Source organism: Parus major, chromosome 21, assembly GCF_001522545.3.
Source record: "Parus major isolate Abel chromosome 21, Parus_major1.1, whole genome shotgun sequence".
NCBI lineage: Eukaryota > Metazoa > Chordata > Aves > Passeriformes > Paridae > Parus > Parus major.
This window is the reverse complement of record NC_031789.1, coordinates 7,154,170-7,166,559: the sequence shown is the minus strand read 5'-3', so window position 1 is coordinate 7,166,559 and position 12,390 is coordinate 7,154,170. Positions and strand designations below refer to the sequence as shown.

The window sequence follows — 12,390 nt, the reverse complement described above, 5'->3', positions numbered from 1 at the left end:
GAGCCCGCGTGTGCCCGCCCCCGTCCCGTCAATCACAGCCGGCCGTGCCGCCAGCGCCCCCTGGCGGTTCCCGGCCGCAGAGGCACCGCCCTGCGAACCGAGCCCTGCGCCGCGCCGGCGCGGGGAGGCGGGGCCTCGTCAGCTCCAGCCAATCAGAACCCGCGATGCAAATCACGCCTGCGCCCTCGGAGCCAATGGGAAGCGGCGGCCCCGCCCCCCGCGCTGGGAGCGGCCCGGCCCGGCGGGCGCTGCTCCCGCTCCGGCCTCACCGGCCCCGCGCGCTGCCGGGCCCCGCTCGCTGCCCTCCCGCCGCATTCGGGTCCTGAACCGGCCTAACGGCGGTGGGCTTAGGAATCCTCCCTCCCTCCCTCCCTCCCTCCCTTCAAAACGTTTCTTGCGCAGCCCCCGTCATATTTTTGGACCGTATAATGTATTTTTAAACCTCATAATGTATTAAATTTAGTCGATTAACTCTCATACTTTCAATAATTTAATGCATATTCGCAAAGTAAAATTTTATTTTGATGGCTTTAAGTTCCTCCTTATTAGTAATTTGGTCATTTCTGCTGTTAGAAACTGGTTCGTGTTTAAGCTTATAAGCACTTTAAAGAAAATCATATTACATGAAATGCCTTAATTACATCTATTGCATACACCATCATATCCAAAATGGATTTTAGGTGTTGAGAACAGTCAGGACCTGAGATTTCTAGTTCCAGAACAAGGTTTATTTCTGTTGGCAGCCTCCTGGCTATAAGCTATGTTCGTCTCCGCCGTGTCCTTTCTGTTCCCCTTAAAGTTCAGATTTTTGGCAGAATGAGTTATTTTTTACTTTGTTTGGTGAAAAGTGACTATTTCCCCTTGCCAGTCTCATCTGCAGCTACGGTAACAAATGCAGAAGCCCAACAGTACGTGGCTGAACAGGAGGCTTAGAGAAATACTGCCACAGAAACAACAAATCAAAAAGAGATGGCTTTCCTATGTCCCAGAAAATACCATTGTTTGAACTCTGAATACTTCCTGTTGATGGGACAGATGATTTAATGGTGGTTTTAGGGCGGTGTAACCATGCTAACTTCCACCTAGATCTATGGAGAATTAGGGCAGCTATTCTCTGAGAGTAAAAAGGCAAGAATGCTTCAAAAAAACTCAAACCAGTTTCAGAACCTCCGGCAAACTGTCCAGATAGAGGGTGCCTAATCACCACACGGTGATTAATTAGACCTGAGCAGAGTTTGTGTGGTGTCTCCTAGGAACAGCAGCTCCTGCATCAGGCCAATGGCCAAGTTTTTAACCCTGCTCACAGAGCCTTGAGAAAACCTGCTGGCAACAGCCGGAGGATGCCAAGCCACACGAGGGGAAACAGGAAAGTAAGGAATGTAGCTATTTCTTGCATTTACTAGCAGAGAGGACATTGGTTGCTGCCATCAGTGGGCTCCAGGCCCGAGGCAGGGGAGGATTCAGGGAAGGGCAGGGCTGAGCTCAGGGAGAAGGGCACAGTGACACTGCTGCAACGCTCCTGGGGCTGGGCTCCGGCTCTGACTGACAGCCTGCTACCAACAGCATTAGCTGTCCTCGATGCCAGCAGGGAAGAGCTGCCAGAGATGTAAATTGGGCCATTACATAAGTATAAATTGTGATACAATAGAATCAATTGTCCTGAATTGTATTGCTGCAGTATCAGCGCTTGCCCCAGGAATTTCTCGTCTCTAGAGCTGCAGGACAAGGGGAGAGCAGTGACACACGATAAATGCCAAGGAAAGCTCACTTTGTAACAGTCTGAGTTATCCAGTGCTGGGGTAAACCATTCCCTGCTCAGACATTTCCATTCTGCACACACACGGACGTGTCAAACATAAATCCCTCCACTGATAGTTTCTGTGATCTCAAATACAAAGTCTCTGTATTGCAGTGAGGTTACAGTTAGATTGGAAAAGGTAAATTTAGTGAGGGAAAAGGACATCACCAAAAACTGCAGGTAGCATTTAATTAACTAAACTAAGAATTGTCACACAACCAATATACTTTTGTGGGAGATTGATTTTTAATCCAGCTTCAGCTTTGCTTTTCAGTCACTCAAATGTCCACAATCCACTGAAGGTCAGGGGGGTTTGATACACATTTGTGGCCAGACCAAATAGAACAGCACTTTCAACAGCTTGTATTAAAATACATTCCATTGTTCTGTTCACAAATGCAGAATTTGGGAGAACACTTGTCTGAGCCCACACCTTTGAAATACTTGACACTAGTTGTCCAGATAAAATTGTTTTGGCCACTTATGTCAAGCCTTTGTGTCTTGTGCAATATCTGCATTGACATGTTTTCAAATGATAGATGTATGCCATAATTAGACAAAACATCTCAGTAATGCACTTTGCTATTTATATTCCTCAGGTCAGGGTCTGACACAATGGAAGAATAAATATAAATTCAGATTGTGAAGGGCATTGTGTTAATTAAAACATCCCACCCCAAACGTAAATATTTCTATTTCCTCCTGGCAAAACCCAAAACTAAAGAATTTTCATTTTAAAATCATTTTATAGTTTGTCATAGAAGAAATAGATGCTACTGACTTGCAGGAAAAAAACCATACTTAATCATTCTCCAGTAAAAACACATATTCACTGCTGAATTTGTCTTTCATCAAAGAATGTGGACCCTGGAATGTTCATAGAGATTTCATGCAATCATCCTCAATAACGAGGGGACAGTTGAACATGTAATATACAGAGAGAAATTATCTCTTCACTGAAGAAGAAAATCTCACACAGCTCAGCACAACGCTCCCCAGTCTGTGCTGGGTTTGGCTGCTTGACTGGCAGCCTGCAGGGGAAAGCAGAGCAGGCTTTGATCTGTGACTTGCTGAAGAAGGAAGAAGAGAGAGATTTGAATTTGTGGAAGCAGTGAAGGTTACAACTATAAAACCAACAAACAAAATTCTCTGTTGCAGCAGTCGATGCAGACAGAAGCTTTGGAATCTTCTCCCATCCTTGGAGAAAAGAAATAGACATTCATGCTGTAAGAGGAAGCACCACTAAAAAACCCACAAACAAATGAAAAACCAGCCCACAACAGTACCTTGACATTTTATAATTTAGAGTTATTTGCACACCTAAAAGGTCAGTGCTGGATTCCATAGAACCTCACCAAAACTCCCCCTGGAGCTGTCCCCAGCTGGTACAGAGCTATGGAGAGGTGCTCAGCAGCACCTGCTCAGGAACATTCTTGAGTTTAAAGTATTACTGATATCTGTGTGCACAGAAATTGTCCACACAATTCACTAAGTTATCTCCAGATCCTAACTCACTATCAGCAAACCAGAACAAAGACACCCAATCATTTGTACTTTTTCTATTTTCACTGCCACTCTTACAAGAAAGACCAAGGAAACATTCTGTGCGAGTGTGTATCATTTATTGTAGTTCAAGAGAGTCAGGAATTGAACAGAAGACATGGCGAAAAACAAATAAAAGAAAAACAACCTTTTTTTCCAACTTAATTTTAAAACACTGTGGTTTCAAATCCTTTTTAAAAAGGAAATTCAAGTATCATATGCAGGGGGCAGTAATATAAAAATGTTTGTGAATATTTTTTTATATTTTTTTTTAAAAACGTAATTCTACATTTCCTGCACCCTTTCTGCTTTGGTAAGGCCAAGCCATGGATACAAATTGGTATGCAACATAAAAAATGACCCCTGCCCCAAACTGCAGCCTCCAAGGATAAAAGTATCTGCTCTCTGTGGACAAGCTCCAATGGCTCAGAACTGTCAGTTAGCATAGATCTGCAGCATTGAAAGAATGTATTTTATTTTTTTTTTAAAGTCACTGAAATCCTGGTATTCCCAAGCATCTCACTCATGGCAGCTGTTTTAACGTATTTTTATCTCAAGGCTTTTCACAAGTACCAGAGCATCTTGATCAACATAAAGGAAAGGGACATCTCAAGGAAAGGAAATTAAAATCCAGGTGTGAAGTCTTCGCTTTTTTGAAATTATCCTTGTGTCTAACACCAATTAAAAATCAAATAGGCAAATATGTGTAATATAAAAATACGATCCCAAGATGAACACTTTGTTGCAGGCACAGTTATCGCACAAAATATGTTCTTTTAAGGGCAGGGGAATGATTTTGATTTTCACAGGGTTTGTATTTTTTGCATTACAAAAGAAAAAAGACAGCAGTGCAGGTTTGATGGGTGGAACAGAAAGAAAGAAAGAAAGGGAAAGAGAAAAAAGTTACTTTAGCAGCAAAATGTCCAAGGTTCTAACCACAATCAAATTAACGGATATCTGGCGGTAAAAAACAAGGTTGAAGGGATGCTGCCCTGATCCATTCGTCTTTGCTAAAATAATTCAGCTGTAAAAACTCCAAAATGTGACATATTGAAGGACAGTTTTGTAACATAAGTAACTTCCTAGCTTGTCCTCCGTGTTATTGACCATCGTTATCACTTAAATATATGTACAAGAATGAAGCTGCTTTTCTCCTCGTCCTCAAGCTCCCGGTGCCTCCTGCAAGTGAGCGCCGAGATGGTGCCACTCCCACCAACAGCTCCCAGGGGTGGCTGCTCCACTCCTGCCACAACAGCCCACGCCCTGCTCTGCCCATTGGTGGGGCCTGCACTGCAAGGGAATTTTAATGGTCATTCTGCTTGTCTCTCATCCAGGCTTGGATTTGTTCTTTAAGTTCTGGCACTGGTAAGGTAAAAAAACAAAAAAGAAAAAGAGAGAGAAAAAAGAATGATTAAATTACTTGGTAATTGTACTATAAACAAGCCCCTCGTGACCAATAGCCATTTCTCATTTATATACCATGATGTTTTTCAGCCCAGTAGTTACAAAAGCAAGGGTGTGAGGGTTTTTTCCCCAGAAAAAGGGAAAGCAGAGGCCTCAGCGCTGTGCTATGAAATCCCAGCCCTGTCCCCAGCCCACATCCCACAGTACCTGGTTCCAGCATGTTTTCTGTCAGCGTCTGCCGGTTGAAAGGGTCAGTGGAGGAGTTGAGCAGGTGCCTCAGGATGATGGACCTGTCCATGATCGTTCCCGAGGGCAGGCGCACGGGGTCGGTCATCAGAGTGTCCATCAGGGGATCTGGGGGCACAAGGGTCTCCTGATCAAAGTGAGGAAACAGCCACAGATTCTACCTGCCCATAAGCCCAGAGTGCAGAACCAGAGCTCAGGGTCCCCAGCACGCTGCTGAAGTTACACAAAAAGGTTAAATGGACATAAATCTTTATAGCACTTTTCCCTTTCTGACCTGGGACTAAGCATTCACTACTGTCACCCTGTTTTCAGGTGGGTGTTTCTCTTTTCAAGGACATGTAAGCAAAGCGTGGCTGGGACTGGACAGTACAATCCCAGGGAAAACTAAAGCAACTCTTAGCTCTGTATTTACTTAACTACACCATTGAAATAGAGCAAGATGCAAGGCTTCATAAACAATAAATAGTTTCCATTAACATATGAAATCAATGGAACAAACCAAATCCCTCTCTCCTAGATCCACTTGCCTCTGAATTCATCCGGGGCATCGCTGTAATCGATCTCTGCACGGGCGTTCTTGGCAACAATTTCCTCCACTTTCTCTGCCAGCAGTTTGAATTTCTCTATTGCTATGGTAGACTTGATTCCAGCCTTCCTCATCTTGGAGATAACCTCCTCAAAGAGCTCTTTACTGTAGGACCTCTACAGGCAAAGCATAAAAAGACAACTTTGCTGAGTTGCAGTATCCCTACATGCCATAAAAACAGTAAAGATATTTAATGCATTTTTAAAATGGCAGAAGGAGGGATCAATGAAACCTCAACCTTACATCAAAGCAAACAGTATGTAGGTAGCATTCATCTAGCATCAAAATGTCAGCATTGGGGGAGACTTAGGATTTTTTTTACCAATCATCACCACTGTAGAACTATTAAGGACCAAAAAAGAAAAAGGCAACATCACCTAAAGAAAATGAGGAAGATGCTCAGAGAAGCTGACTGTAATTATTAGAACTGTTCTTAGACAAAACATCTGTCTCACCATTCTCCTGTCTGTATTCTTGTTCTCACAAGTCTTGGCTGAAAATATAGCATAAAATGAGTTTTTAAATTTTTTTTTAATATTTCTTAACTTCTCTGGTAATATGCAAGGCAGTACTGGGAAAGGAGTGATTCTTTCTTCTAATCCAAACAAAAACTAACAAAAAACCCACCCCACGATGTTGCAAAAATAGCAAGACTGCTCAGAGAGAGTGAATGCTGGAAATCTGCCACCTGGTGCAGAAGGAATATCCAGAGAGACCAAATGCAGCTGAAGCAAGCATTACTTTCACGTGAAAAAGAAAGGTGGGGAAGGACTTTTGTAGCTGTCTGTGTCTTACAGAGACACCATTTTCCTTCAAGTTCACAATGTCATGTTTTGACATAAACCTTTTAATAAAAAGTGTTATCTGCTTTACAGTGCAAGGCTGAATTATATGACAAAACAAAACACACTAAGTCTCACAGATTTCCATTTCCCTTGGGATTTTTAAAGTGTTCAACACAGCCCCACTTCTTTCATCTGCACCACTGTGCAGCAAGCAATGCCTTTCAGCACACAGGACACACCGTGCCCACCCAAACGCCTTTCTCCTGCTCAGAGGGAACAGAACCATGGCAACGTGCCCAGGGCTCTATAAATGTTTGCAGATTCCCTCTCCTGCGTGCTGGGATTTACAAATGGGACATCCCTCAAAATGCTTTACAGAGATCCCACCATGATCAAGCAACTTTTTGTTTGTTTTGTTTTTTCTCCCACTACCAGTAGCCATTAACCAACCACACATTTCCTTGGTGTTTCTTTCCTGTCACTGACAGTTTCCAAGAGACTGGTCACTCCCCCCACTCCTCTTGGATGAAGGGCCACTTTGTTAATTAAGCTTTTTGCCAGTTCTCACACCCGCAGGCTTCTTTCTTTAGAATTCCTACATCAGTCTGTGCATTTGCTATGGCTGGCACGGACGAATGATGGATAACATTCTCACTTTCATCAATACTGAACAGCATAAAAATATTCATTATACACATGCAAACACATAAGGTCTGTTTCAGATGAGTTACTGGTATTATCTGCAATTATCAGAACTTAAATAACTGCACAAAAACGATCTTGAGCTACCCCAATGCTGCTGCTTCTCTAGACATGCAAACAGCTTCATGTGCTGGAAACCACTAGGATCTCAAGTAGCTGCTGTGTCTTCCCCTCTACACTTTAAGAAGTTTGTATCATAAGCCATGGCCATGGACAGATGTGACTCAGTAGTTTGACAACTTTACAAGAACACAAAGCTGAGCAATAGCTTATCTTGCTCTGAAATTACCACAAGGAGTTCAAAGGTGTCGCTAATCGGCTCATACGTGCTGTGCTTTGTCACTTTATTACACAGCCATTTAATAAAGTGATTGCAGAGGGAATACAGTTTGGGAACTGTAAATCTAGAGAATGAACTTTGATTTGTTGAAGGAGGCTCTTGGTCCCAGCTCTGCCTGTTCTGGTGAGGAAGGGGGAAGGAGTCAAAACTCTGCCTCAGATCTCCCACTTGCAAAGGAAGAAAGTATTTCTGCTAATTTACAATGAGGCTGTAGGCAACAAGCACAGCCTGCTCAGGAAATTCCCTATGTCTGTGAAGTGCTATGGATATTTATGTATGTTTACAGGTTTGCAAAGCACTGGGAACACCCATCTACAAAGAGCAGACAGAATGTGAACAGAGATGATCTGCTGAAAGAAAACAAACTGCAGGGATGGAAGGCAAACTGGCTGGCAGCACACAAGCAAGATGAGACATTTCTAGAATGTTCTGCAAAGTCCTGCCTGTCCACAGAGCTCTTGCCCTTTTCCTTCATCCTTCTGGAGCTCACCTGATCATCAGCAATCGCTTTAGCAAAGCGAGCACAATCCAGCTGCAGATAAATGTCAGTCAGTTGGTCCAACAGCTTCTTTGGTTCAAACCCATATTTCTCTGGGTTTTCAACTTTCAGGTCACGGCACTTGGGGCCACACAGTTGCTGTAAGTTAAAGTTCAACATAGCAGCCAGCCGTGGTCCAAGTTCCTACAAAAGCAAAGTGAAACACAGATCACTGTGTGAAGGCAGTGATAAAGATTATTGCTAGAGTTGCACATAGCAAGATTAGGATTTATTAACTAATAAAATTTTCATTTGGTAGGCTTGCAGGAAGCGTTTGTTCTTTATGCATGTTTGCCATTAAAAAATGTCATGCAAACAGTTTCTGTCTGGGAGGATCACACCATGTCAGTGACTCAGGTAATGCTCTCATCATCAAATAACATCAACAGCAATTAGATTTTAATGAGTTGGAGAAAGGGGAGGAGAAAGGAGTCTAAGCACTACCAAACATTTCCAGGTTATTAGCCAGAGATGTTAGAGAAGCAGGGAACCAGCTTAAATCTGAGCAGGACTTACAGGTCTGAGAAAAGGCTTTTGGACCTGCTTGGTAAGGATATGGAACATATCAACAGTTTCTGTTGCCAGGGCAAGATAGGAACGGGACACACGCTCATCCTGAGCCAGCTGTGACTGCCGGGCCTGCTGCTGATCCTGCAAAATAAACACAGGGTGCTTACAAATCCATGGAATCTCCTACACCATCACTCATTAAAACCTCACAGCCACAATGCTAAGGGGATCTAGACAAAAGGAAGACAGTAATTCAAATACAGATGCGGGACATCTTTTAATCTGAGGTACAGCTGCTCACTTCTATTACCCAGTACTAATGTCTGCATCAATTTTCCAGAATTCTGCAACACTAAAGAATGAATGCAAACAGCATAACAAGCCCCTGTGGCTATTGAGTTTGTTTACATCTTCTAACTGCTCCTCACAGCTGCAGAACTGGGTTATGCTTCCTTTCCATCCAAATGCCAAAACTTGAAAACCAGCTTGGGATCTGAGAGTCAAATGAAGTTCTCTCTAATTCTCTCTAATTTATGCACCATCATAAATAATAAACACCCCAGTGGAACAATCTGTAGGTGATGCACCAGCTCATTGTGTAACTACAGTAATGGCTTTACCTTGCTGGTAGGCAGAGACAGGAAGAAAGGCTTCAGAAGAGCAAACCAGAATATGTTTAACAAACAAGATCTTTAGAGCTTTTCCTTTTGTACTTTTTAAAAATCAATAACCTTAAAATAGAAATACCTGACATTGGTGGGTCAACACACAATTTTTGGTTTAATCAGGCCAAGCTCTGAGGTACAGGACTATAATTGTCTGCATCAAATCTAGCAAGGAGCAATGCATTAGCAGAATAAAAAAGCTTCTATTCCTTGAAGTCAATTCAACTGGCGAGCATCTTCCCAAACCTCCTTCAGGAAGGTTAAAGTCTCGGTTTCTCCACTTAGAATTAAGTGTATAATAATTTGAAACTTTCTACTCTTTCTACTTCACACCACTCTCTTTGCCAGCCACAACATAACTAGGCAGAATGATGTTTTCTCCAGAATGTCATCCAGAGTGGCCATGGCTATACTGGCAGCAAGAAAAAGCATCGAGAACTGCTTCTCACAAGCAGCTCCTTGGTGCTGCCCCTTATAAAAAAGTTTTTTTAATGGTCTTGTATTGAAGAATTAAAAATAAGTAAAGGGCACTTTGAAAAACAGCTCTGTTCACCCTGGGCAGCAGGTCCCATTGCTCTTTATTCTTCATCTCCTCTTGCACTTCATGGATACGTTTTAGGGACTCCAGACTCTCATCCAGCAAGAAAGTTGTGTCATTTATCAGCATGTTGATGTAGCGAACAAACTGCTTCCCAGAGCTGAAAACATCGAAACACAGGTATCACGGCAGAGCAGGTGGGTGTGCAGAGCAGACTGCAACCCCAGCAACTCCTGCACTCTTTATTTCCAACAACGATCCCATTCCCCAAGCCAAGCTGATTGTGGTGTCCAGAACTCAGTTTAGAACACTCCAGTTCCACTGGAAGGGGATGCCACGTGAGACACAAGAGAAAGCAGCATCACCCAGTCCCAATGGCAGAGACCTCCTCAGGCCCCTGCCCAAGCAGCCTGCACGACAGGAAGCTGCCTGAGACAACCTCTTACTCACTTGAACTCTTCCATAAATGTACCATGGTGAGCTATGTTCTGCCAGAGGCTTTTGAAAATGGTGCTGATGTGGTAGCGGATTGTAAACTTGTCATAGAACTCGCTCGTGGCTCCGGTATGTTCCACATCTGGAAAAGAGAACAGATCCCACAACCTTCCCACCAGGCTTCACTGGCAACACAACTCTCCCTACTGCCTCCAATGTGATGGGCTCCAAGCACCCAGAGAAACCTGAAGAGATGAAATTCTATTCCTGTTCAGAAATTCCCATTAGAAAAAGTGCACTATAAATTTTCTAATCTAAACCCAACTTCATTTTGGAAGAGAAACTCCCAGAAATCAAAATACTCTGCTCTATTCAACTCTGCTCTTCATCACACAGTCTAAAATCTCACTAAGAAAACTCTGGGTACCCTACAAAAATACTTTGTTATCAAACAAAACATCCAAATCTACAGAACCAGCAAAACTACAACGAGAAGTTTTAAAATCCCAATATTCCTTTAGAGGCAAAGCAAAGCAAAAGCTTTAATTCTGGAATCTAAAGCCCACAGAAGCAATTGTCACATTGATTCACACTGCTGGCCTTGTCAGTGCACAACAGCTTGTGAAAGGACTGGAATTCCCAAGGCTCCATCTAATGCTATTTCCCCCAATTCCTGAGCAATAAAGCCTCATCTTCACAAGACTCAAGATATATCGGGTTTTTTGGTGTGTTGGGGTTTTATCGTGTTGGTTTGTTTGGGATTTTTTTAATAGTTACAACAGCTAACAGATCCTTTGGCCTTAGAATACCATTGTGCACTCAGTGAGCCACAGACAAAGCACTTACCTGTGTAAAACTTCATCAAGGAGGGAACTAACAATTTAGTGGAGAGAGGGTGATTCTCAATCATTTCAAAGAACTTCTGTGTCCGGGGCTGGACAGCAGGGTTTGTCATGAACATGACTTCCACCAGCTTGGCTACTAAATAAGGATTTCGGATGTAGTTCTGGTTGCACAGCATCACAACAAGGAACATCACTATGTCCTGAGTACAGGGCTCATACAGCACCTGAGGAGCATATCTGGAAACAGGAAAACTAAATGAAAAAAAACAACCCTAATGTCCTACTTCTAAGTCATGCCTTTTAAAAATATATTATTCTAATGATGATTTAACATATCAAAAGATCAAAAGGTCTCACTGCAAACCATAAAGAAAATTCCTGGGGAGAGAACCAAAAAACTTTCTTCCAAGAAAAATCTAGGTTAGAAGGGACTGTGGAGCCATCAATGCATTATAGCTGCAGCAAGGCTGCCATGCCATTACCTTATTATATAATCAGAATATTAACTGCAGATAGTTAGAAAAGCACTTTTACACCCTCAGTTTATACATGTGCCACCTCCCAAAGGACAAGTCGTAGTACAAGTTTCCTTCAAATATAACTTTACTTACTGTACAATAAAAAATAAAAATTCAGCAACATCTTCCACGTAAAACTCTGGCAATGATGCAAATACTTTCGGAACCTCAGGAGTTAAAGGCAATTTTACACTGTGAAACAGAAGAGACAACAAACAGGACAGTAAACCAGCAGGATTAAGCAGAAAGGGTCATGTGCTCACTTAGGGAATTCTTCCATGGGATCCCTTTACAAGAATCTTTCGATTTTTACATTTTTAGAACTCCATGTCAGTACTCCAAGGGTACCAAACATACCTGAGGGAGCCCCCCAAACCCAAGCTGACATTAAACTCTGAATAACAAACATATTCCATGCAAGGATCTACGTCACCAACCACATAACAATGCAGACACTGTAAGCAAAAATAATTCCAGAACTGCTAAATTCAGTGAGCAATCTAACATGATCTGAAATATCTTTGATACAACTTACACAGATAAACCTGACACTCACTTGGGATAGGCAGGGTCAAGAATGCGAAGCATCAGCTGGATCACCATGCCATAGAAATTCAGGCATCTCCTGAGGAAGTTTTCATCCAGCAAACCAGCATCTGCACAAGCCTTGCACCTCACCAGTTTCTGCAGAACATGCACACAAAAACTAATCCAGGGCAAGACAGCATAAAGGAATGTGAAGCCTCTTCAAGATAATATCAATAATAATATATCTGTGAATCATGACAATTATACAGTGGTCTCTTCTTACAGTACACTCTCATTTCAAGAAAATAAGGCACACGAGCCCCAACATAGCAAGTAAAATAGAATTTAAGAGTTGCATGGACAGATGTGCCTTTCACAAGCTTTATGGGAACAATGAAAAAAGTAACATA

At 42.5% G+C, this 12,390-nt stretch overlaps 1 protein-coding gene across 4 annotated transcripts in view; it reads right to left on the bottom strand.

The window, feature by feature from the left end:
• Positions 1-3,401: 3,401 nt before the first annotated feature.
• UBE4B (ubiquitination factor E4B) overlaps positions 3,402-12,390 on the bottom strand; it is a 36,328-nt gene continuing 27,339 nt past the window's right edge. For all 4 annotated transcript variants that reach the window (XM_019008777.2, XM_015648469.3, XM_015648470.3 and 1 more), the window contains 10 exons: positions 12,009-12,136; positions 11,546-11,644; positions 10,936-11,171; positions 10,105-10,231; positions 9,670-9,814; positions 8,458-8,592; positions 7,894-8,085; positions 5,518-5,692; positions 4,952-5,098; positions 3,402-4,702 (listed from right to left, as the gene is read on the bottom strand). In XM_019008777.2, the coding sequence (XP_018864322.1) occupies positions 4,644-4,702; positions 4,952-5,098; positions 5,518-5,692; positions 7,894-8,085; positions 8,458-8,592; positions 9,670-9,814; positions 10,105-10,231; positions 10,936-11,171; positions 11,546-11,644; positions 12,009-12,136 (1,443 nt within the window). In that variant the 3' untranslated portion in view covers positions 3,402-4,643. The remainder of the gene's footprint in view (positions 4,703-4,951; positions 5,099-5,517; positions 5,693-7,893; positions 8,086-8,457; positions 8,593-9,669; positions 9,815-10,104; positions 10,232-10,935; positions 11,172-11,545; positions 11,645-12,008; positions 12,137-12,390) is intronic.